We start from the raw sequence: 26,562 nt of genomic DNA on the forward strand, positions 1-26,562 counted from the left end.
AGAGCACTCAGTGAATAAGAATGGTCATACTGGCTGGATGGTCATACTCAAAGAGTTGCAGTCAACAGCTCAATGTCCAAGTGGCAAGCAGTGACGAGTGGTGTTCCTCGCAGGTTGGTACTGGGACTGGTGCTATTTAACATCTTTGTTCACAACATGGACAGTGGGACTGAGTGCACCCTCAGCAAGTTTGCCAACAACGCCAAGCTGTGTGGTGTGCTCGACACGCTGAAGGGAAGGGATGCCATCAGAGCGATATGGACAGGCTTGAGAGGTAGGCCCGTGTAAACCTCATGAAGTTCAACAAGGCCAAGTTGCAAGGTCCTGCACATGCGTTGGGGCAACCCCAAGCACAAATGCAGTCCAGAGAAGAAGGACTTGGGTTGATGTGAAGCTTAACATGAGCCAGCAATGTGTACTCAAAGCCCAGAAAGCCAACTGTATCCTGGGCTGCATCAAAAGAAGCGTGCCCAGCAGGTCAAGGGAGGTCATTCTCCCCCTCTACTCCGCTCTGGTGAGACCCCACCTGGAGTACTGAGTCCAACTCTGTGGCTCCTAAAATAAGAAGGATGTGGACCTGTTGAAGCAAGTCCAGAGGAGGGCCACGAAGATGATCAGAGGGCTGACGCACCTCTCCTATGAAGACAGGTTGAGAGAGTTGAGGTTGTCCAGTCTGGAGAAGAGAAGGCTCTGGAGGACTGTGTAGCAGCCTTCCAGTACCTAAACGGGGCCCACAGGAAAGAAGGAGAAGAACCTTTTATCAGGGAGTGTAGTGATGAGGGGTAATGGTTTCAAACTTAAAGAGTAGATATCGGGAAAAAATTCTTTACTGTGAAGGTGGTGAGGCAGTGGAACAGGTTGCCCAGGGAAGCTGAGGATGCCCCATCTGTGGAAGCGTTCAAGACCAGGTTGGATGGGGCTTTAAGTAACCTGATCTAGTGGACCGTGTTCCTGCTCATGGCAGGGGAGTTGGTACTAGATGATCTTTAAGGTCCCTTACAACCGAAACCATTCTATGATTCTATGATCCCTGTCCTAAAATGACAGAAGTGTAATTGCCAGTGACATCAAATTTCACTTGTCAATAAAGGGGTTTTAATAATAAATAATAAAAGGGTTCTCGAATGCCAGATGGTCTCATAATTGGCACCAAAGGCAAAAAGGAGAAAAGCTGCTGCTGAAACATCCTTCTTCAAGAAATAGGGGATTGGATCTAAAACCCCAACATCAACTGGAGAAAAAGTTCCAGCTGCAGTGATCTCTCATATGCAGAATGCGAAGTGCTGCAGGGAAAGATATCAAACTTGGATATAGTATCCTGGATATAATTTCTAATCAGTTTGTCTGATTTTGCTCAGTTTGTCCTCAAAGGCATATGTACAGACAAAGCTGATCTGAGGAAGAAAGACAACGGAAATAGAAGGGATAGGTAAAGACTTGTTACACATACTGCTGTCTATGCTACCTAGGCATAGCTGACTAGGTGGAATCATCAGAAATGGCCAACAGATTATGGGTATGGAAGTGGCACTTCCTCCTCTAAAGTTACGCAGAAAGATTCAATCTAAAAGTGGAACAACGTGGATTATATGTGTGCTCATTCCATGTGTTCCTTGAGAAATTATTTGCCTCTATTAAGGAGTTATCAATTAAATCCTTTCATAAGGAAAGCCTTTCCATCCAACTCAAGTTTTGAATGTCAGGAGACATTTTGCAATTGCTGTTGTGATTGTTGACAAAGTAGCTGTATTAGCAATGTGTAAGCCACCTGCAGGAAGTTGTTCGCACCAGCAGCTGTCTCTCACCAACAAGGATGAAAACATGCCAAGAACAGATAAGAATGAAACCCTAAGACTCAGGGCCAAATTAAAAAGTCAAAGCTCATACCTGTCAACAAATACTTGGTAACAGCCCATTCTAAATTTAGTAATAGCCAAGGAATAGCAGCATCTTACCAGATTCCATTCTTTGATCTAGTAGGAAAGCATTTTTCCTGAGTCATATAAAGTTACTTTAAAGTTACTCCTACAGTAGTGAGTTTCACAAGGAATTAACTTATCTCTACCCACATAAGAAAGATTTCTGGTCACAGGCAAACTGAATTGCTTTGAGACTATCAACCTCAAAGAGAAAGCTATCATCTGTTGTCATTGCTCTCAACTATATTGAAGTGGAACATCTGTAATTTTTACATAGGTCTAGACAGTCATAATCTTTAGGTTCCTAGTGTTTGCTAAAATTAGAAAAACTGGTAACAATTAAGATGAAAAATGAGCTTGCCTCCCATAGTTGTGTTTGTTTATCATTGTACAGCAAGTAAACATTAAGTTTCTACAGCAGTGGATCATTAGTTATTATTTCAAGACCATAATCTTTTACTTTTTCTAAGAAAAATTTCTACCTCTTTTACAATAAAATACAGAAAGCTAATAAAGGCTTTAAGTCGAACAACTCAGAAAGGGCAGAAGTGAACTGAGTCCATTTAAAGACCAACACACCCCTAAGTACCAACAGCGTTAGCAAACTGTACAACTAGACATCTCATTCAGCAGATTTCTCCATTCACATTGACCAATTTTACTTTCTTCATTTTATTTGCCTTTAAAAGAAACCCACACAAGCATCATTAGCTTTGGCAGCAAAACATTAACACTACTTTGACAAAAAAATTTTCAGCATGAAAAGCAAACTGTGATTTATGCTTACAAAGACTGTTCTGTTAGCAGCTATACTTCCTTCCCTGATTTCATTATGCAGATGTTGTTAGCTGGTTTGTTACTCTATTTTAGTCTATCTAAACGATCAACAGACACACCTAAATATTATGTGGCCAATAAATAGAAACATAGGAATGAAATACCATGTTCTATCAACTCTCACTTTTTAATCACTTTCAATACATTGAAATGAATTGCACTGAAGAAAACTGAGAAAGGGGAAAAAAAAAAAAAGCTGTCTTCAGGACAGAATGCTTCTTCAGGAGTCCAAGACTCTTCTCAGAAAAGTAGGATTTCCAAGAAGGAATAATACAAATTCAGAAATTACAGAAAAAAAATTATAAACTTGTATAGTTTGAATAATAAAAATCAGCAGTCTTACTTTTAAGAATTTAGATTTATAATTAAGCTCGGGAATTACAACCTATAGCTGCAGAGAGTGCTATATTAACCTCCACTCATGAGTAGTGAATTCTCTGAATTACATGAAATATAGCAGTTTCTCTAAGTCAGGAAGTTTGCTTTTTAGCTTGAAGGACTATGTAATCATATCATGAAAGCAATGTACTTGCCAGATGTTGTCACACACTAGAAAAAGAGGTCCTAAAACTCCAAACGTGACTCAAAGAAACCCAGACTGACAAAGGACTGTATTGCGCAGAGGTTGCATCATCGAGTTGCATCATCGAGTAGAGTGCTATGAGCATTAAAGTTACTGAATTTCAGAGACCTTTGAAATATATGACTAACAAGCACCAGAGAAACCAGCTAGAAGCTGATTTTATGGTGTGACTGACAGTTCTTGGCATATTAAGTTCCACCGTGAAAGCAGAGTAAGACATTGCAAATTCTATTTCCTTGAAATTACCTGAATACAACAATAAAACTCATTAAGTACCTTACAGAAGGTAACTACTGACACACATCTGAGAATATCTCTGAGCATGCCAGAGATTGTAACAAGCTCGATTTCTTAAACTTAAAAAACATAAAAAGTTTAACTTAAAAAGTAGAACAGACAGATTAATTTTGCTCCCTCTGTTACAGTTTCAAAACTATTTTTTAAAAGAGCATTAAGAATACCAATATAAGAAAGGGTACTGGCAAAGTATTTTCTCATTAGTCTTAGAGCATTAATGTCTGTGGTATTTGGGAAATACCGGATCATCACCGGTGCATGTTGTTGCAAAATATCATACATAGAATCATCGAATGGTTTGGGTTGAAAGCAATTGTGAAACATCACTGTGTAACAGCATAAAATTTGTAGACAGCGTCACTGTTTCTGATCTCATAAAAATCAACTGCTAAATAATTTACACTAATTAAAACATTTCTTAAAGTAATGTGAAAATAGGCACTTCTATAATCTTCATTATAGCAATCGGTATCATGCCACTACATTTCAACTACAGTTTTAAATTATTCAAATTACACTACAAATAACAATTTCTTTAAGTACACACAGAGAAAACCTTCATAACACTTTATCTGAAAGTATGCGATAAAGAGCAAAACATTTTGAACCATAATTAATGCATGCTCTCACCTTCAGTGGAACTCTGGAATTCTCAAAGATCTTTGTAACAGCAGATAAAATACCACACATGAGTGCAGAAATCAGCATCATCACTCCAACTGCTGTTAACCAGGACATACTGCAGAAATAGCATAAACTTTGTGCTGATGTGCATACAATGACGTGAACTGCACACAGCATCAGGCACATCAAGTAAAACAGCAGAGAGAATAGTGGAGGGGAGAGGGGAACTTCAAATTCTGCCCGGCTGCTCAGGGCCTTTGGAACACTGAGCAAAAGCAGCAGCAGAACCTAGAAAAAAATAGGGAATTAATACTTAAAAGAATGGGAGTTAGATAAAACATACAGTGAGAATTCACACAAAAAATCATACTGTTTTCATCCATGTCACTCTGATAGTTTACATACTTCATCAAAAAAACACTGTGAAGAATTATGCTGGATGTTTTGTCTTTAGTAAGATACTACCACATAAATGGGAGAATCAAGGATTTCATTTATTAAGGCTTTGGACACACAAGTTACTGATCACATGCATGATCTTCATTCCCTGCAAAGTAAGAGCTTTAACTCCCAGTATCAAAATAGTTTTAAGCAAACAAATTTGAACCGTTGTCACCTGTAACTGCCTAAAGTTACAAAGACACTTTGCCAAAGGCCATTTATCTCACTTACAATGTGCGAGATACAAATACACAAAGATCCTGCTGAGGTCAATAGCTTTCCAGACCAAGTAAAGTTACACTATCACATAAGCGTATGCTGTGTTCCAAGCTTCTGAATTTTCCCAGTATTTGTTTTTTGTACCTCTTCTCATCTTAATTTGATTTATTGGTTTTACTTTCGCTTAGATCTAACCTGCACACAAATCAGGCAGAATTCCAAGTTTCCTCTCAGGTAATTGCAGCAGTGGAGAATAATTTCTGCTACTCATGTACATACCCTTACAAGTAAAGGGAAAACTCAGGCACACGCTAAAATGCTTTACAAGGGGCACAGATGGAGCTAGGACTAGACTGTACTCAATCAGCTTGTGCTAGGGCAACATTAAAACAAATTATGATAAAAACAACTATATCATACCATTGCCAACCTGTAATCTTTCACTGTCACTTGTGAGGACTTCTACCTAAAATTTTTCTCACAACACAGTAAGGTACACTAAAGAAGATAAAAAAAAAATCCAATGCTTGGCAGTAGTCTTCCTTCTTCTTCATATTCTACTTCACACAGTTCATTTGGTTATGAAAATATGAGATTTCACAGTATCAAACTGGCTTAGGTCCTACCTTTTAACACAGCACTTACAATTAAAACAAAGACAGCACTCATGGTAGGAAAATGCTCAAATTGCAGTTATCTACAAATCGAAGTTTAGTTCTTTTGAGCAAATGCACTGTTATCAATTCATGTCTTGGAGATGTTATCCTCATCTGAAGTAAAGGATAAATGGCGTTTATAGCATGGCATAGTTTGAAGTCACCTGTGAGATTCCCTACCTTTATTTTTTCAGTGACAGTGGAAAATACATATCAAGACAAAATGATTTTCAAAAGCAAGGCAGTTTCTTGAGTACTGCACTGGACAAAAGAAAAAACTCCAGCAGCTTTGCACCAAGTCTTACAGTGATGCTGAGCAAGCTCTTCTCAACCAAAATTTTCATCATTAGTAGCTGCATGTTTCTTTTGATTCAGGCCCATTGAGTAAAATACCCAAGATCTGTTTGCAGAGCCACTACGCGCCTACAACTGCATTCCAGGAAAAAAAAGAAATCCAATGCTTCAGGTCTAAAGTAACTGCCAAGAGCTTGAATACATAGGTTTCCAAAACAAATGAATAAAAAAGAAATACAAGCATTTCAGCTCTGTGCTATGCTTTGTTCACCTCCAGATTTGCCATCTGTAGCGTGGGAACAGAACCTACCATCTCATCTCCCAAGGGCACTGTAGAACTAATTCCTGTGAAGCAGCTGAAGTGGTAAACCCCGCTAGGCAGTCTACCAGAAAGCCATTTCAGATATACTCTGTACACAGAGAACAGTGCATATGAGACAAGGCACAGAGCCCTTCCAGGGCAAAGGAGACTCAAATACTAAATAGCTGTTCATGTACTGTTCCAGGCACTGAACAGGGCCAGTGCTACAGCAATTACACAGCCTCGTACAGTGCCGCACACATGCAAGGACTGAATTAAGCCTGTAGTAGGTATTTCCATCCTAGAGAACAACGCTTATTCTTATAAAAGTTGACACTCATGTCATCTAAAAGGTCAGTGCAAGCTTCGGTTCAGTATGCGCGCATGGTATCCTTTCAGCATGGTTCTCAAAGCATTACCACAGAGGATATTTCCAGCATCTGAGATTTGGCCAAAATACCAATTGCAGAGAACCACTTAAAATTCCGGACATGGGATATCTTATCTTTATTCCTGCATAAGATATAAAGTGGAAACCCAGCACCTTACAAGCAAGCATTTATTTCAGGACTCACCTATTACTACAAAGAGCAATTCCTGGAATTGTGAAAATTGTACAAATAAGGTACTGCCTATTCTGAGCAGCTACTCTCACTGTTAGATAAAGAGGAACAGGTAGGAACTTACTTGCCAGACTTTTTGGTTTGTTTTTTTTTTTTAATGCAGTAAGGCTATTTCAAAAGTAGAAGTCTAACTAATATGGGAGTAATTTAAGTTGTATCGCATCTGCACATTTACCGTAACTAGTTACACCAAAACATAAGTATCTCATATCAAAAAGCTCTCTTAAATCATTTTAAAGGCCAAGTTATACTTTAGAATGAATTCTAACCTCAGCCAAGCATAGAGTTCATACTCAGTAATTCTAAAGACCAGTAAGAGTATACACTAAGTAGTCAAAACCCAGAAACTTCTATATTTGTGCACTTAGCTTTTTCACAGAAAGACGTTATTTTCATACCTCCATAATGATCACAGTCCCCACCATCATCGAATACATGTCATATTGTGCCACTTGTTTGCTTAGTGAAGAACTCAGAGTCTTCAGGGCCTCCAAATACTGTTTCAGGACCTTTTTGCCAAGATTTAAGAGTATTTCTGAGTTATTCCCCTCTAAATACAATTTTATCCAGTTACCATGGGACTTTTCTGCTATCTTAAAGTGTTCATATCCAGGATCTAAGGGGGGGGGAAAAAAAAGAAAAAAAAAAAAAAGAAGTAAGAGGATTCGTGAACAAAGGAAGATTAGAGAGGTGGTTGTATTTTTATATTTCCTTGTATAAAAATAAATTGCTATGAGGGTTGAAACTTTTTTTACACCTAGAAAGTTACATTATCTTCCTGCAGCAATATCATAATGACCCAGTTACTCAGAATAAAAGCAATTAATCCCTAACCTGATAAAATGTCAAGACCTCTAAAAGCGCCAAATGTATTAAAACATCCGTTTACTCTTACAAAAGGTTTCCAGGACAAACTTATTCAAATGCTTTGAATCCTGAAAAAAAAGTCATGTTTCCCATTGGAGCCACTCATTATCCAGGCCACATTGTATAAGCCAAGTGCAAAATGATCAAATAGCTGATCTCTGGAGGAAACATCAAAGGACACATACACACCATATTAGGGACCTCAATTTTGCTGCAAAGATAGTGAAAGTCAGTTGGTAACACGAATCCACAAGGGGATTTTGAAGCAGTAATAGAAAAGCTAGCAGCTGAAGTGCACAGTTTGTCTTCAAGTATTTGGACTATGAAGTTGGTGCAAAGCAATCCTCAGCAGCAAAACTTAGCAACTCTGCTTTAGTGTAAAGATGGCCCGCAGTCTAACTCGATTGAAAAAGAGAAAACTTGATACTGAGATCAAGTTACGGAAGTAAGACTCTTGTGGCAGGAAGTGATTTCATGATGGCCTATCTACATCTAAAGAAATTCTGACCTGAAGAAAAACAAACAAAACCCCAAACCAAACTAATAATAAATTAATAAAAATTCAAAAAACCAAACCAACCTCCAGGACACATATCTGTTCTCTAGATGTAGGTAATATTTTCTTGTAGAAATGTAGTTTTGATTAAGTCTTCTGATAAATACACGTGCAAACAGGACTGCAGGTGAACACTGACAACATATATGATGACTGTGGTCTGCTTTCAGAACTGGGGATGAGGACAAGACTAGCAATAACGTCTGTCCCTGAAGGAAGTGATTTTAAATCAACTATTGAATTCTGTCAGTTTCAGGTTTTAATGCAAATGTATCTTTTTAGTATAGGTACAGAGACATTACATTTTCTTTTCTTTCTCTCTCATACTGTAAAAACATATCTGAATTAGTCTATTCTCTCTAAATTTCTTTTAAAAGCTTGAGTGAGGACAACAAAAGACACAGGAAAGAAGCAAATAGCCAAATCCTACATTTTAGAAGTCCTCTGCAAGTACGGCAGCAGTAGCTTTTCTCCTAGATGAATTTCCCCTTACTGGTTATTCCACAGAATTCTTATTTTACACCAACTGTTCTGGTTCATACACGCCAAAGTGCAAGTATAGAGAGAACATGATTCAAGTCGATTTAAAGGACACAAGAAACTACTCTACTATTTTATTCTCTCATCAACTACCATTGATTTTCATCATCAACTTTACCATTACTAAACATTTACACAAAAAGCTGCAGCACAAACTTGATAGCCTTTTTACCTCCCAAAAAGATACATTCAACAGTGACAATAACCATATTCCACACGCAAAAACAGAAGAGCACCATTTTGCTTACACATGGGGAAAAAAAAAAAAGTAAACACTCACTACAAGCATGAAAATAAAAAAAAATTAAAATAATTTCTGCCAAAATCATTATAGTGGGTCCTACATGCACCTGAAGAGCATTCCATTCACTTCATATAAGTTTAATTTCAAGAGTATTTACCTAAAATAGAAAAATTAGGTCACCTTCTGTGTTTTATTGTAAATGTAGAAAACAGTGTTGTTCCTGAAAGCACTTAAGACATGTTTTCCCTCTTTATTTCATAGGTGCATAACCCCATACTCCTACATGCCATGTAACATTTAAAATGTTGGTCATTGAGTATAGTATGCAACCACAACATAAATTCAATCAACAACACAAGGAAAGCAAGGGAGTAACTTTCAGAAACTTGTATCTCACTGGAAATTATGCTATGTGTGAACATTCACATATATCCGTTTTTTGCAAGAAATAAATATTTAATTTCACTTCACATCAATAATCCTTGCAACTTCCCTGCAATTTCACTTGAAAGTTAATGGAAATTTAAGGGCAAAAAGGTGATTTGGAAATTTTTATGTAACAAGCCTATCATTATCTTCCCATCTTGCAATCCTTACCTTCTTAGCTAACAGTAGGGGAAAACATTTGCTGTACACTTTCAGACAAAGGTTAAAGCAATGACTGAAGTAAGTTTGGTGTCACAAAGACTTAAGTTACACATCATTTTTACTCCTGGTAGATCAATAGTATATCAGACTTGGAAAAAACCCACCATGTTCTTTGTTAAGCCTTTTCAGCAAGAGTACATTATTAAATCCAGAAACATTTTTAATTTTATTTCAAGTGAATGAAGACGAATGAAGTACTTCTGTTCACAATTCTTGTACAGTTATATAAGAATTATGCTCACTATTTCTAAGTCTCTTATCACTATAAGACACTTTGTGATCTACTACAGGCTGAATTCAAAGTGCGAATTTTAGAAAGCAATGTTTAACCCAGAATGTCCAGTCTGGTGTCACAGGACTTCTAACAGACTCCAAAGCATGCTGATCCTGCTATGTAGGAGGCTTGCAGGTATCTGTTAGAAAGTACAATTCAGCCATCAGCAAATATGTGTATATTGAGATAGCTGCCAGTGCACATGGAGACTTTCATTTCCCTACCATAGTTTTTTGAACAGTGAATTCCCTGGAAATTTCCTCTTCCAGTATATTTGAAATAAGAGTTAAATATTCATACTTTTGAGGAAATCCAGAAATCTAAAAAGAATCATCTAAAATAAGCTTTAATCAAACCGAGATTTGATATGACGCTATTTCATTAAACAGAACATTGAAATGAGTTCAAGTTATATTTTGAAAACTCAATAAATTCTCTCCACATCTTCTGCTCGTGTTCTGCTCCCTCTTCATGCTTTTTGCCTAGTGTCCCTCTTCATTCCTTTCAGCATTTTTATTTCGTTCTCATCTACCTCTTTCCATGCAACCGCCCACCAAACCTAGTCTGTCCACATTACCAAAGATGACCGTCAAACCCCACATTTACATCTTTGATATATATCAAGTGAATGATACAAAGATCCTGCAGAAAGGAACAAAGGCCCTATCTCTGTGCTGTAAATTACAATACTTTCTGCAGGAATTCCATGTTTTGCCCTTCAGAAGAACCTAGTCTTTTTGAGCTGAAGAGCTGAAAATAATAATTATTTTTTTAAAAGCAGCTAAGCTTAGACTATTCCTGCAAGTATCTTCACTTTAAACTGAAGGTCCAGTCATAGGCATTTCTCTTAGCATTCAACTGAAATGTCATGATCCACCCGTTGCTACTGGCCGAGAATCTGCATTGGAAAGCTTGAATGTGCAGCAGCAAACATGAGGGAAGGAGATGTCTAATTGGGTTATCTTCTGGGGTTTCTTTTCCTCAAAAAACCTGGCAACACACCTCGTCTGTGGAATTCAGAAAACATATGGTCCCAGACTTGTGAGCACAACTCTGATGAGTATCCAGATAGTCCACAAATAAAAACCAAAGCTTCAGAGCAGGATGAGCTAGAGCAGATTGCTCAAGAACTGTGTCCAGTCAGGTCCTGAATGTCCCCACAACCATTCTGGGCAACTCATTCCAGTGTGAAACAAAATTTCCTGTATATCAATTTTTGCCCACTGCCTTCTATCTATTCACTGGACATCACCAAGCAGACCTTAGTGCAATCTTCTTTATTCCCTCCCATCATGTATTTCCTACATTGATAACATCGCTGCTGAGTCTTCTATCCAAGCTGAACAGTCCCAGCACCCTCAGCTTCTCCTTGTATGACAGATGTTCCAATCCATTCATCAACTTGATAGCCGTTCCCTGCACTCATTACATTACATCCGTGCCTTTCTTGTACTGGGGAGACCATAATTGGCACAGGACCACAGATGTGGTCTCCAACAGCTAAGGAAAGAGGAAGGATTGACCCGCTGATGAATGACCTCCTAATGCAGGCTTGGATGTTATTGGCCCTCCTTCCACAAGGGTGTATTGCTGGCTGATGTTCAACTTGGTGTCCCCAAGGACCCCTTGCTCTTCTCCAACAAGCTGCCTTCCAGCCAGTCAGTACCTGGTCTGCACTGGTGCATGGAATTATTTCCTCCCAGGTATAGGACTTGGCTTTTCCCTTTGCTGACTCTTAAGAGGTTCCTGTCAGCTATTTCTCTAGTCTGTCAAGATGCCTCTGAGTGGCAGCACACCCACTTACTGTATCAACCACTCCTCCCAGTTCTGTACTGTATGCAGACTTGCTGAGGGGGCGCTCTCATCACCCAGGTCACTAATAAAGATGTTAAACAATATCAGTCTGTGTCAAGCCCTGGCATTGATCACTAGTGACTAGCCTCTACATGGACTTTGTGTTGCCAATCACAACCATGTGAGCCCAGCAGCTGTGCCACTTTTCAGTCCACCTCACTGTCCAGTTATCTAGCCTGAGCTGCAACAGGATGGCTGAAGCACCATGAGCACCACAGATGGTGAACTTGGGGCTTCCTCAAGTTTTCTGAAGACCTACTAATTCTTCCCAATCAGACTGTCTGTAGCAGACACCCATGTTGGTCTGTCCACTAATCCTGACCCAGAAGTTCTCAACTGTTTCATCATCCACGCCCAAGCAAAGCTCCATCCACTGCCACTGCTCTCTCACATAAAGCGCAACTCTCCCTCTTCACCTTCCCAACTTATAGTCACAGAACTATAGAAAGGTTCGGGCTGGAAGGGAAGGTACCTTTAAAGATCATCTAGTTCACCCCTGCCAGCATCGGCAGGGACAACTTTCACTAGATCACCACTCGTTACTGATTTCCACTTGGACATAGAGCAATTGATTATAACTCTTTGGATGTGGCCATCCAGCCAACTTCTTATTCATCCAAGTGTGCATTCATCAAAGACATATCTCTCTAATACAGCAGCAAGAATGTTGTGGGAGGCTGTATCACGGGCCTTAGAGAAGTCTAGGTAGATGACAACCGTAGTTTTTCTCTTGTCCACCGATGCAGTTACTCCATCGTGTAAGACCACTAGATTAGTCAGGCACAATTTGCCCTTGGTGAAGCAATGTTGGCTGTCTCAAATCACCTCCCCATCTTCCATGTGTTTTGCCTTCTCTTCCAGGAGGATCTGTTCCATGACCTTACTCGGCACGGAGGTGAGGCTGACTGGTCAGTATCTCCCAGGGTTCTCCTTTTCACCCTTTTTGAAAATGAGCATCCTTCCTGAAGCTGAATCTGATTACTGAATATAATGACTTCTTTGCAAGATAATCCCTTTCCTACAGGAATCACGACAGATATGCCTATACGTATATGTACCTGTAGTGAGATAGGTGGGATGGTATTTATCTTCACTTAGAAGCCACCCAAAATAAAGGGCCATTCATGCATGCTTTCAAACTACATGCAGCATTAAGCACTGAGTTAGTGACATTTTAGTCTTTCTAGGGCCTGAAGTACCCACATCAATCAAACAACACTAAACAAACTGCACATCTCTTTTTCCTGCCAATCTTAATCATCCTAACCAAAGTGTTAAGCACAGCCTTGCACATCTAGGGTGCTCTAAGAAAAACAAGACCCTGTAAGAAGTTTACAGCAACAGGGAGAATTCACCTTAAGACTCTACAAAAAAAGCTACCATGACTTGGATCTAGTTCCATGTTACTGAAATTTTCCATTACAGAAAGGAGAGAAGCTCATCATGGATGTTTTGCCCTCAGTCCCTTTCCAGTAGGGTAGAACCTCTAATAGCAGTTTGCATTCACAAGTAGCATCAAAATTTCTCACATTTCCATCCTCAGCAATTTTGGTTTAATTTCCCAGATGAAAGCTACAGCTGAAATTAAGCTGTTCCTGGACAAAAATAAAATGAAAGTGAAGATATAAACCAGAAGCTGATAGAAACTTCAGTCTGTTTCACCAGTACTTGCAGAAATACTGTCAGATGGAGCTTTGTGTTGGAATTTTCAGTAACACAGCCATATCCTGAACTCCACCAACACAGCAAGTTTCCTCACTTGACACAAATGGGTTAAGTGAGGAAATCTGTGCAGAAAAAAAAATATCAGAATAGATGGAGCATGGGTCCTGCTATTGGCATGTTGCTACCATAAACGGCATTTGTTTTGTTAGACTCTGAATGGGATTTAATTATGATTAGAAGCTGTGATGTTGAAAGATAATTAATTCTTGACATACAATGATCACCTTGCTAAACTTTACGTTGTTATCCACTTTAATTATTCATAGCTTTAACACAGCTCTGCATTCTCATCCAGTTATTTTAATGATTCAACAGATTATAAATCAAGAGATAAGGACTTCTAGCTTCACAGTCACTTTAAGACAACAATAACTTCTAACATCCATGGTAAAATATTCTCCTTCATCCTCTGACTCAATTTTTTTTCACATAGTTATCATATTAACTTGCTTGCTTATATTGCAGTTTGTATCATGCTTCCTAGCAAAATACTATATATTGCTAGGTTTGGTTTATGTTTTCGACTTGTTTTTTATTCTTTCCTCCAAATACACACACACACGTATTTTTAGTAACCAACTTTGCAGTTCTCTAGGTTCTCATTCCAAGCAAATGCATACATAGGAAGGAAATAAAAAGATAACTTACCATAAATTATTTCCCAGCTTTACTTGAAGTATCTTTTTATTTAAACAATAAATGCACGCCATTGTGCTATTCCTCCAAATAGCTCAGAACCAGTGCCCTATGTACGATACCTCACAAATGGCAGATACGAAACCACTGAGATTTAACTACACAGGCAGTTTTACTTTAAACATTATTTCTGCTCTTTTGCCTACTAGGAGTAGTACAGGGTATTAAAAAACTTTACTCAGAGGCAGTGTGCCAGAGTAGGTTACAGTAAAGACTGAACTCAGTGTTATTCCTCTGACCATTGCTCTCAACTGAATGGCTAATTTGCAGTGCCACGCTATACCCTTGAACCTAAAAGCCCAGACCATGTTATAAACGCTCTCCTTTTGTATATGTAACTTTTTTTTTTCAGGTGATCTACCTTTTTCATACGCAGGTGTATTCTCTTGCAGCAGTGTGCTAAGCTGGAACCCATTCAAGTGCACAAAACGTAGTTGTTCTCTCATTGTCTTGCCTCCCACAACTGGCAATATAAGGTTCCCAACACTGTTTCTTGAAATTGGTAGACCAAGACCTACTGCCAGTGTGCTAGCTAAATCAGTTTGTTGCACAAGTTCAGGTTGGGTTACAGGACCTAGGATCAACAAAAAAAGGGGAAAAAAAAAAAAGAGAGGATTTAAGTAACAGGCCCATTGTATTTCTCCAGAGACATCTGGGATCTTGTTAGTTTCAAAATTTTTTTTTAGTGTTAGATCAGCTATTTCAAGTGATATACAGAGAGCTGAGTGATCTTTTTCAGCTGCTGTCCTCTACTGTTGCAAGACCAACATTTATTAAATTCTCAGCAAATATCACTCTTCAACACTAGCAACTACTGTAAACACAACATGAATGTTATACAAGTACAAGTAAGAAAAGAGATGGTCCAGGAGATAACCTTAATATCAAGTTGCAGCCTACATCTTAAGAGGGTTCGATAACTTTTGCATTAGAAAGTATAAAAAGACTACAACAGACTAATTTAATGTATGCATGTAGAATGAGAATCTAAAATAATGCTGACAGAACTCTAGAAGCTTCTCGACATAATGACAACAGCTCAAGATTTAATTAATATCAGGTTGCTAGGCAAACAGAATTAGAGCTCAGGTAAAGAATGTTAAGGCTCAAATCCATGGCTCCATGCAGGCAAATCTAGTGATTTTTAAAGGGTTCTGTGCAGGTTCCCATTACCTTACTGCAGTTAGCAGGATTAGCCTTCAGTCCTACAGACACCTACAGGCATGAATGATTTCACTAATGTAAGTAACCTGTTGTTTAAGATTGTCTTGCCAATTGCTTCTTTGTGTGCTTTACTAGTTACATAACAGTGTTTTTCTACTATGTTTTTACTTCGTTCTCTTTATAACTCTAGGCATTGAGTGTTTTGACCTAAGTACAGTATCAAAAGAATTCTATATAGTCTTTATTATTCTCAAGGCTCCCTTTAAGAGCATTAGAACTTCTCTCATTTTTCATCCAGCTCTGATTAATCCCATACTTGTACAGAATGCCACCTATAATTCCTAAAGCCTCTTTTGCATGAGTGCCTGTATGTCAGCAGTTTTCAGATTTCATCTTTAAAGGCAGGTTAAAGAAAAACCAAAAAAACTTACAAATGCATCTAGCAATCATGGGTGACATATATCTGTAGAAGGCTACACAAGTAATATTCTGACAGCATACTAAATGCAAAAGCCCACAGGATTACTATTTTGAGGTCTACCAAATTAACCACAGTACATTTTGTTTACAGTAGGATGGATCATAAGGAGCAGTTACTAGAATTCTGATAATGGTACCAATGAGAAACAAGCTACTGGATATTTACATGGGCATCATTAAAAACCACAAACTCAATCCCAAAATAAAGGTAAATAGATATACTCCACTATACTGTAAAAATTGCTCATTCGGTTAAAACCTAACAGAAAGTAACCTCAATGAACAAGAGATGGCATTTACAGAATCTACACTTCTACACTCATGTGGCCTGGTTGTCAACATATACAGGTGAAATTTACAAAGCAAGAACTTACTTGAGAGCTTTGGTCAGCTCTTGACTTTGTTTTGGTTTTATATCTGAAAAGAGTTCAATGACTCCTCAAGCAATGCTTTCTGTTGCACCTGGATAACAGCTTTATGAATAACAGCCAGATAAATGTACTTCCACTGTGCTGCAGAAACCTCCACTAAGATAAAGAAGGCAGGGTTCTGCAAACAGGCTTTAAAAGCCAGGAAATCAGATGGAAATGAGCAAGAAGCAGAATGAAAGGTGGAGGGAAGTATTATTTTGAAGAAAATATTCACTCCTGGTATAACTACATTTCACCAATTCACTCAGTCAAGGAGTTTACTTAAACAAGACTCTAGAAATTACAGAATCACAGAATGGTAAGGGTTGGAAGGGACCTCTGGAGATCATCTAGTCCAACCCACCTGCCAGAGCAGGTTGCACAGGAACACATCCAGGTGGATTTTGAATGTCTCCAGAGACGGTGACTCCACCACCTCTCTGGGCAGCAAACTCTGCCAGAGTGTCAGGTCACACAGAATGGGCCTTGCCACATATCTGTAGAACAAACCAAAGCACTTTTCAGGAAGAATTCTAGAGCTAATATAAACTAGAGATGACAATGTGTTCTAGAAAAGGTCAAGCTTCTTTGATCCTTACCACTTCTTTTTTCAAAAGCGGAGCTGATAAACAGCAGTGGTGTGTGCACTTCTCCTTCTGAAGAACCACCATGACTACCTGTTTCAGACATCCCATGATCCCCACAAACAACTAGCAAATTAGGCAGCGAAGCTTCTTCCTGCAAGTCACAGAAATAAATATAAGTTACTGCACAAACAAGATGCATATATATAATGCTTCACTACCTTTACCATGTTCATACATGAATATTTCTCAAAATAAATTCCATTTTTTAATTGGCTCACAACACCTGGGGCAGATTACAAGAGATGTCTGCAACTAAGTGTTATGCAATAATATTCATTTTTAACATTTGAAGCACACATACATATCTAAAGTATTTATCAGTATGTTAAAAAAAAAAAACACACAAAAAAGCTGTAAAAAAAACCCCAAACCTCATTTACAGTGTCACAAGAAACTTACTGAAAGATTAAATAAAGGTCATCATACTGTGGGAAGAAAATCAGGAGTCCAGGACCAGTAGCATGAACAAAGAAGTATTCCCCTCCTCCATTTCTTTAGCTTCATTGAGTTAATATAATATAAATGTTAAATTACTAATATTGTAAATATTAGTATAATATAAAAAGATAATCCTATTTCTAGTAGTCTCTAACCTCTCAAGTGTTTTTGGAGTAGAAATCTGACATGACTGATATTAAATTATGTTTATTTTTCTGAGGAAAGAGAAACAGAAGCATAAAATGAGCCCCATTCAACAATTTTGAGCTAACAAATCAAAGACAGCAGAAATAATAAATAATAATAAATATTGTCATTCCCTAACAAAGCAGCTTTGTGCCATCTCTAGTTATTATCAGTACCTGTTGTATCCAAAAGCAAAGTGCTTTTATTATTTCTGTATTCTAAAACTCAGATAAAGGCTTGCATATAGTTGGCAAAAGCAAAACATACTAACAAACTGCAGCAAAACCACTGCAACGTTCATGAGATTCTAACTTCCACAAGCATGATTTAACCTCTTTTCATACAATAGTATCCATTTGTCTAAAAATACTACTGAAATTTTATGAGCAGCTATTCTCAATTGCAATTGCCAAAAACAAACAAGAGAAAAGCTTTAGGCCACTCGGAATTAGGACATGGTAGTTCAACATCCAGACTATTTAGATAAGTGACATCCTATATTTCCAAATCTAAAAACAGATTCAGATTTGGTAATTTATGTGCTACATTTAGATTAAGAAAAATGCTGTTTACAACCACCATTTCCATTTTAATGTTTTCAATATCTAAGAATTTGGTATGCCTTCACAACTGTAGAAATCAGAGTCACTAGCTCTACAAGCCCATTATTCTTTCTGCTGAATCTCATTACCAGGAAGCAAACCAACCATCATTTTAATTCATGAGTGATAAGAGAATTTTAGCATGCATTCCTCTCCTCTTCCCACACATCAAGGGGGAATTATTTCCCGCAGCTGTTCAGAAGAGACTGTTAGCAGACATTACTAAGGTCAGCCAGTAAATCCTTAAAAATGTTGCACTGTACTGCTAACTGGGAAATGGCCAGAAAAGGAAAAGAACAGAAGAATATTCACTTTGGTCTAGGAAAAAATAAGTTACCACCCGCAAACAAGCAAGCATTTTAAAGTTAGTCCACAACTAACAGACATCGACCCAAGAAGGAGCTATATTACCTTTGAAAGAAGAGAAATATGAATCTTCTTCAGAATGTTATCCATTTCACGAAGTTTTGGTCCCACTAATGGGCTGTTTGGCCCAGTTACATGTCCAATATGGTCCAGTCCCAGGTAATGTAGTATTAGGAGATCCCAGTCTTCTCTCTTCAACACTCTATCCAAATGCCTGGTAACATTATCATCAACCTCAGAAATTAAAGGAAAACAATAAAAAGGTAAAAATAATTTCCCTCTTGTAAAAGCATCAAAAAATTAGATTGCATCACCCATTAAAATTCTGTAGAAGCTGATGAGAATTACAGTCTCTCACAATTTTAACAAGAAAAAGAAAAAAATCAGATTGATTAGTTCAATGCCAGGCAGTCAAAAAATTTTGTCTTACAAAACAGATTCTTCACTCTATTTCAGTCTTTCCTGATTACAAGGCATCACATTACATACAAACAGAGAAAATGGGTTGCCATGCTTCCACAGATACTTTGAAAAACTGTTTCGAGAAATTTTCAGTCACTTTCATCCTTCACACTCCTGATTTATCACTTCACAAGAGGCAGGTACTGGGAAAAGCTTCTCTTTGGTGCTTGGAAGCACAGCAGAAAAAAACCACTCCTGCTCTTTCAACTCAATTTTTGCTACTGTGCAAACACAAGAAGATTATTCCTGCTGTGAGAAAAAGAACTGACAACATAGCAAGTAAGAAAAATTATTTGAAAAGTGCTATTTTGGGCCTAACTCACATGTTCTCCTGCTTAGGTTGACAATATATTTTCAGTTGCATATATTTCTCCCTTGATATTAAAAACCCTTAAAAATTTCACATGCAACACTGCTTTGTTGACTCTGGATATAACTATCTAAAAAACTATTAAAAGCTTTCTGTTCAATGGACTATATTCAAAAAGCATAAAAGAGCTTGAGAGACACATAATTGCAGACCCGGCAGCATGTTTGGATTTTTCCACTCCATGTTGAAGCTTCTGCATGACATCTTAAGAGTAACCAATTAAAAGTGCCTTCCAATTCACAGGTTAGACCTATCTAACTTTCTTATAACATGATAATAAAATCGTTAAGTCAGTAGTAGCAGGTCAATGGCCTAAAGTTTTGCAAATCATAAGAATTCAAAATATAAATTAAAATTGCTGAACCATTTACTCTTTAAGTATGCCCAGAATAAGAATTTTCACAATTTATTAACTTTCTATGCTCCCTCTTTGATAACATACTGAAACACTACTCATATTGCAACTACTCATATTGCAACTACAAAAGTATTACAACACTAAAGAAAGTATGCCTCTAAGAGACCAAGATTATATATTAATAGGCCTTTTAAAGATGGCACATACGAATATCATTATGATAGCAGAGTGGAAACATGGATAGGAGAATTTTTAAACAAAGCAAGTGGTCTAACTCCCTACCACAACAATACTTCTAGGAAAGTTATACAGTAACACACTGTTTGTTACTATATCATCCAAACAATTCCCACAGCATACGCATGACGGACTGAAATGCTTAGCTCCACATTGTCAATACTGAAAACATACATAAATCCAATTTCTATTTAATTGACAGGTTTGTGTTTCAGAACCACTACACGTTTGTACTCACATTATTTAACTCGGGATTATGCAAAGCCTCTCACCTCTGTAAAGTCCGAAACAAAAAAGGATGTTGTTCCATCATATTCCACAAAATGCTTTGGAAACAATTTAACCCAAGTATCATCACCATAAAATATTATTCTCTTCCCAGCTGTTTTTGCCTGCCATATCAGATTGTCATCCAACAGAGCTGGAGAATTGAGGTTCACAATAACATCAATGAAACCAGGTATGCTACCTGTCATCAAAGCCTATATAAAAGAAAAAAAATAGAAGAAACATACTGATAAAAACTAAAAAGTTTACAGTACTCAGAAGACAGTATTAGTGTAAGAGGAAGCAATGAAGCAGAGGGCAGAGAAATTATAGTTTCAATAAAGAAACATAATAAATTAAAAGAACACATGAGCTGCCATGCCGCATCACATCACCTGCCACAACACAGTGCTAGCTGATATCAGAGATAATAACTGCTTTAAAGAAAGATAAAAATAATATTTTATTAATTAGTGAACAGTAAAACGATTTTATATGCCAGTTAAAATTCATTAAATCAACAAAAAGATAGTTTAGAAGGCCTAAGTAAACTGACTTAAAACAGTAGTAACAATGGTAGCACATTCAAAATAGTAATTAATAATCTTCTGGAAAATGCAATGAAGTCCACCCATCAAGAGTTAGCAGACTATAACCCTCTTGCTCTCTCGCTGGCCTTCTAGCTGACCTACCATAGCTCACTCCCTCAGCTTCTTCAACATAAGAAATGTCACTCAGATCCACTACTGAGAAGCCTGGATGACCAAGTATTTTGAAGACACAGGCACAACTCATCGTTTAGTTACCTGGAACTTGGCACAATTTATTTTTTTTTAAGCTCTGCAAAAACACCCCTATGACAAAACAAATTTACACTAAACTGGATTTCCTATTAGAAGTTACAAGAACACAGAGAAATACCAACAAAAAATCTTGTTGGATAGAAGGCAACTGGAAAATTTGAGGCCTTCCCATGATTACAAATGAAAAGATTATGCTAATCATTTAAGGCTGTACTAGGGCCTTAACTGCCCTCAACTGATTCTCACAGACCTTCCCACCACAGAGCTACCAAATAAAGGAACAAAGCAGAAGCTGACACCTCTTCCTCTTACTCAGTCTCTTTTGTTCGATCCCTGACCTGACCTTTCCTACAGGAAGCACCTCTGAGCCATGGCAAATCAGGACTCTATCACATGCACTGCTACAGAAAAAGAGACTTTGAGCCACATATCGCAATAACACAAACCTGCCCTTTATGCCAACTCTGAGCACGTGAAACAAAACAGCCTTCAAAATTTTCTCAAATGAAACAACCCTAAGTGGAAAAAGAAACCACTTACTTTAATTCGAGGCATAGTCACAGTGGGTGGCTTCGCTTCAGCAATGAAGCTGTAGGATGTCCCTTTTTCAACAACTTGTGTAGTATACGGCATAAACTGTTTACCTTTGGATCCAAACACAAAGTCATCTCTCAAAGCATCTATCAGCACAATTACAACCTTTTTGAAAAGTGGTGGCGGAATTTTGGTCCAGTTAGAAACCATTCCTAAACAATAAAAAAGGGTATATAAAAGTCATCAACAAATTTTAACAATAACTAGACAGAAGTTAAAGGATAACTTCACCACAGAAATGAGTGCTTCCAACTTCTTTATTACCTTTACATTCCGTAGCAAAAAATTGCAAACAATAGCACACATGAGAAGTAACCAGAGGAAGCTGAGTTTTCAGGCCATCCAGCACAGGAATGACAAAACAAGAACAAAAAAATCCAATACAGCACCCAGGAAGGAAAACAAAACATGAATGGAATACACGATGTGAAATTAGGAGAAATAAGGAAAAGCTATGAAATGGAGAATGTTCAAATGAATAAGAACCTTCTGCTACTTCTCTCTCAGGTTAATTTAGTAAAGCTGAACTACGTATATCCAACAGAGAGCTTTTGTTAGAAAAAAGATGCAGCCCATTCACCTGTGCTAAGACCTATTCTCAAGCAACGCTTTTCAATCGAATCCCACCATAAGGGAACAGGAAAATTAAAAGGAAACAGGTAGTTTCACTGAAATTTGAAGGGAAAAGATTTGTGCACACTTGTGCCCTTCAAGGTAAAAATCTCTATGCCAGGATAGTTGGGTTATAGCAGCTGCAGGGCCAAAATCCAATTCCAGAATCCCCTGAACATTCTGTGTGGGCCGGCACAGCAAACTGCTGCTGTGCACCAGCTAGCAGGCCTTCAAGCCCACCTTGCTCTTGTATGGACTCAAGGCAGGCTGCAGCAACTCTTCATTTGCATTGAGCTTGGTCCACACAGTGACATTTAGCTTTTACAGCGGCAGCTTTTGGCCCAACCTCTACAGGAAGGTTTCCCGCATCTCTACCAGGAAAAAACACAGAAGGATAAAATGGAAGCAGAATGGATCCTACACACAGACCTCCACTCAAACAATATTGTGGTAAATCAACTTGTCATTACATGCATTATGTGAAGTTAGGGTTTTTACACTCCTTTAGAGTAAAACATGTTTCTGAATAAGTGGCTGATGACTTGGAAAGGTCACAGATAATGTTGTGTCTAACAAGAGAAGCTCAAAAAGCAACCTCAGAAACTGTATTTTTGAGTACATAGATAAGCATCAATATATTGACACATACAAACTCGTTACTGCTAGTGATTTTTCCAGATAATGAAACTGGGGAGGGGGACACAGCAGGGGGAAGAAGGAAATCTCAACAACAAAATGTTAACTGCCAGCAGCCTTGATTAAAATCATAGAACAGCTTAGGTTGGAAGGGACCTTAAAGAATACCTAGTTCCAATCCCCCTGCCATGGGCAGGGACACCTCCCACTAGACCAGGATGCTCAAAGCCCCATCCAGCCTGGCCTTGAACACTTCCAGGGATGGGGCCTACACAACTTTCCTGAGCAACCTGTTCCAGTGTCTCACCACCTTCACAGTAAAGAATTTCTTCCTAATATCTAATCTAAATCTAGCTTCTTCCTTACCCCTCGTCCTATCACTACATGCCTTTGTAAAAATCACCTCTCCAGCTTTCTTGTAGGTCCCCTTCAGATACTGGAAAGCTGCTATAAAGTCTCCGTGGCACCTCCTTTTCTCTGGGCTGTACAACCCCAACTCTCTCAGCTGTCTTCACAGGAGAGGTGCTCCAGTCCTCGGATCATCTTCACTGCCCCTGTCTGGACTTGCCCCAACAGGTCCATGTCCTTCTTTTGTTTGGGGGCTCCAGAGCTGGACACAGTACTCGAGGTGGGGTCTCATGAGAGCAGAGTAGAGGGGCAGAATCACCTCCCTTGACCTGCTGGCCACACTTTTGAAGCAGCCCAGGATACGGTTGGCTTTCTGGTCTGTGAGTACACATTGCCAGCTCATGTTGAGCTTCTCATCCACCAACAGCCCCAAGTCCCTCTCCTCAGGGCTGCTCTCATATGTTATCTCAAATGATAACGTCTCTCCAGGATTTAAGTTATCAGCTTCGCAGGCATACTTTGCTCTCAATGAAAAACAAGAAAGCACAACTGGACGTACTGTATTGTTAGTTAAATCTTTCTCATAATCTATTCCTATCCGTTTGTTTGGGCAAACAAAACTTGCTGGACACCAAAAATGTTCAGATCACAAACACATACACCCTACTCACAACTCCCTCCTGCAGTGTTATTCATCAGGAGGTCAAACTATTGAGAAGAAACTAGGAGTCGATTACCACCCATCTGAAAATATTTAATTATAAGATAACTAAAGCAATATCTCGTGCAACTCTTGGCATACAGCATGCTTATTTATCCCTGATGTGTTTATTTAGAAAAAAATTACTTCAAATGAAGCTGAACTTCTGTAAGCAGTGAACAAGACCATAGGTTCTACCAAAAACTTATCAAAATCTGTACTGCAAGTATTCACTATTATACAAGCAATTACAGAATTTTATCAGTAATCCCACAAGCAAGACAGCATGGATTGAATAGCAGTCAGGGTTCACAAAGTGAAACATTCACAAAATACAGAAGCACTGAAGAAATACGATTTTCTGAACAGATCTAAAGTAGGCTGAAAGCCTTCTGTATCACGGTTTCGTTAGCAATCCCCTGCCTTTAGAGCATATCATCCAGAGCAAGAGATCACTCTGCAAGCAAATTGTAACCCACGAACTACAGAAAGGAAAGACTCTTCCACTGTTGCTCCATTTCTGCCTACCTATACCTAGGTTTACTAGTGACATGCCTAAATTTAAACTGTTTGTAGAGCCCCTGTGGTACGCATTTATACTCTTCAAATCAAACCAGTCTTTTCAAAAGACAGTTGTCTGACACTTCCCTCCCATCCAAACAGTCTCCCTCCATGTTAGTCTCCTGTTAATAATCACACGTGAATGCAATCGTTTACACACAGCAGCACACCAAACACTTCTCACAGTCTTGGTAATCTCCAGCTAAAAAGCAGCTTGCCATTTGGCAGCATCCACTCAGGTTTGTTACCAGATTAGATTCTTTCAATGTTCCTGCTTAAACCAATATCAGCAACACCACACTCTAAATTACACAACCTTCTCTTCCCTCCACTATTTCTTGCAATTTAAGTAAGCCTGTTCCAACATGCATAATGTCATATACTTATAAAAAGTAGATAAAGACCCAGTTTGGCAGTTACAGTCCTGTTCCACCAAGGAATGGTGATCCACCAAGGAATTAGATTTCCTGAGCCAAAGCTTTGTATGAGCAAAATACTACTCAATTCAGCTGTCCAGTGAACCTGAAGTTTCACCCCACGAGCTCCAAACACTGGCAAAGAACACTCCTTCAAGTACACGTTATTCTTCTTCACATTATTTTAATACAATTCGTGACTGGACATATAAAACCTACGTTTTATATATACGGACCTACGTATCAGCACATTCTCTACCAATTCCTCCTTAAAAAGATGCTTGGAAACTTTGGTTTCACAATGTCAGCTAAGGAATACAGCAGGACCTGTAGAGACCGTGATTCTAGAAAAAAGTAATATCATGCATTTTGCAATCTGACCAGAATAGGAAGGAAACCTGTATTACTACAGCTGCTTTTCTCACTACCAAAGTGTTACGAGTGTCACTAAAGTGGCATTAAGACACTCACACACCACAGTAAGCATCACGGAAACAATGATTCTCAAGCACAACACAACCAATAAGTTAACAGAGCAAGTACATGAAGCATTGTAACTGAAATGGTATTATTTAATGCAACCAGCTTACTATTAAAGAGTAAGGGGACAACAGCTGCCTCAGAGATAGGGAAACGGTAATCAAATGACAGAAAAGCACACCCTCCAAATATTGTGACAGCTGATGCTTAAGGCTTTTTGCAACCGTGAGCAGATACTGCTGGCTGCGATCGATAACCACATGCAAAATTACTTAAGTTCTAAACTACTTCGGGAACAGGTCTGGAAACACGATGGCGCCACAGACAGCTGTCCGGCAGCACCGAGGGGCCTCACAGCACCGGGCTCGCACCGGCTGGTCCTGCCTCTGCAGCCTCACAACCCGAAAGACCCAATGCAAACCGCCGGCGTTAGACGCAACCTGAGCCGCAAGACCCTCAGCCCCGCCGGGGCTCCGCCACCCCGTCCCTCAACCCGCCGGGCTCTGGCCGAAGAGCGGGGCACAGCCGACACAAGACAGGCCGGGCCGGGCAAGGGGGTGGGCTGCGGGCGGGGAGGGGAACGAGGGAGAAGCGGGGGTCGGTTGCCGTGGTAACCAGGAGCCGCCCGTCCTGGGCGGCGGGCGAGGGGGCGAGGGACAGGCTGTTCGGCTTACCTGGGCCTGGAGGGGACGGTTCGGCGGGAGGGTCCCCGCGGGCCTCTCTGCGAGGCAGGGACCTGACGGCCACCGGGAAAAAACCGCGGAGGAACAGCGCAACCCCCAGGGCCTCCACCAGTAGGCAGGAGGAGGCGAAGGCACCCGAGCGCAGCCGCATCCTCCCCCGCTGGCACCGACCTCCGCCGGGCCCCGCTCCGCCGCCTCTCTGAGGCGACAGCCGCGCGCTCCGGCCCTTCCCCCTCTCCCTCCTGTCTACCAACCAGCGGCCACTCCACCTGCCCGCCGAGCCCTGCTATTGGCTGGCGGCCAGCCAACCCCCACCCCCCCTTCCGCGAGAGGTGTGACCCCCGAACCGGAAGCAGGCCCCCGCACTCACACCGATGGGAGGCCGGCGGGGGAGAGGGGGCCCGGGAGGCGCCGCGGGGCTGAGGGAGGGATCGATGGATGGAGGGCATCGGTACGCTGCCTCGGGACAGCGGCTGGCAGCGTGCTGCAGAGCCTCGGGACGCGAGGCCCTGGCGAGTATGCCGTCTGCGGCCCTGCGGCAGCG

The 26,562-nt window shown here is 39.6% G+C and overlaps 1 protein-coding gene across 2 annotated transcripts in view; it reads right to left on the minus strand.

The window, feature by feature from the left end:
- PIGG (phosphatidylinositol glycan anchor biosynthesis class G (EMM blood group)) overlaps positions 1 to 26,256 on the minus strand; it is a 90,562-nt gene extending 64,306 nt beyond the window's left edge. For both annotated transcript variants that reach the window (XM_074569070.1, XM_074569071.1), the window contains exons 1-8: positions 26,010 to 26,256; positions 21,529 to 21,734; positions 20,191 to 20,400; positions 18,537 to 18,725; positions 16,852 to 16,990; positions 14,560 to 14,772; positions 7,193 to 7,410; positions 4,267 to 4,548 (exon numbers count right to left, since the gene is read on the minus strand). In XM_074569070.1, coding sequence (XP_074425171.1) covers positions 4,267 to 4,548; positions 7,193 to 7,410; positions 14,560 to 14,772; positions 16,852 to 16,990; positions 18,537 to 18,725; positions 20,191 to 20,400; positions 21,529 to 21,734; positions 26,010 to 26,169 — 1,617 coding nt within the window. In that variant the 5' untranslated portion in view covers positions 26,170 to 26,256. The remainder of the gene's footprint in view (positions 1 to 4,266; positions 4,549 to 7,192; positions 7,411 to 14,559; positions 14,773 to 16,851; positions 16,991 to 18,536; positions 18,726 to 20,190; positions 20,401 to 21,528; positions 21,735 to 26,009) is intronic.
- Positions 26,257 to 26,562: the final 306 nt, after the last annotated feature.

The sequence above is a fragment of the Larus michahellis genome, chromosome Z, assembly GCF_964199755.1.
Source record: "Larus michahellis chromosome Z, bLarMic1.1, whole genome shotgun sequence".
Taxonomy (NCBI): Eukaryota; Metazoa; Chordata; class Aves; order Charadriiformes; family Laridae; genus Larus; species Larus michahellis.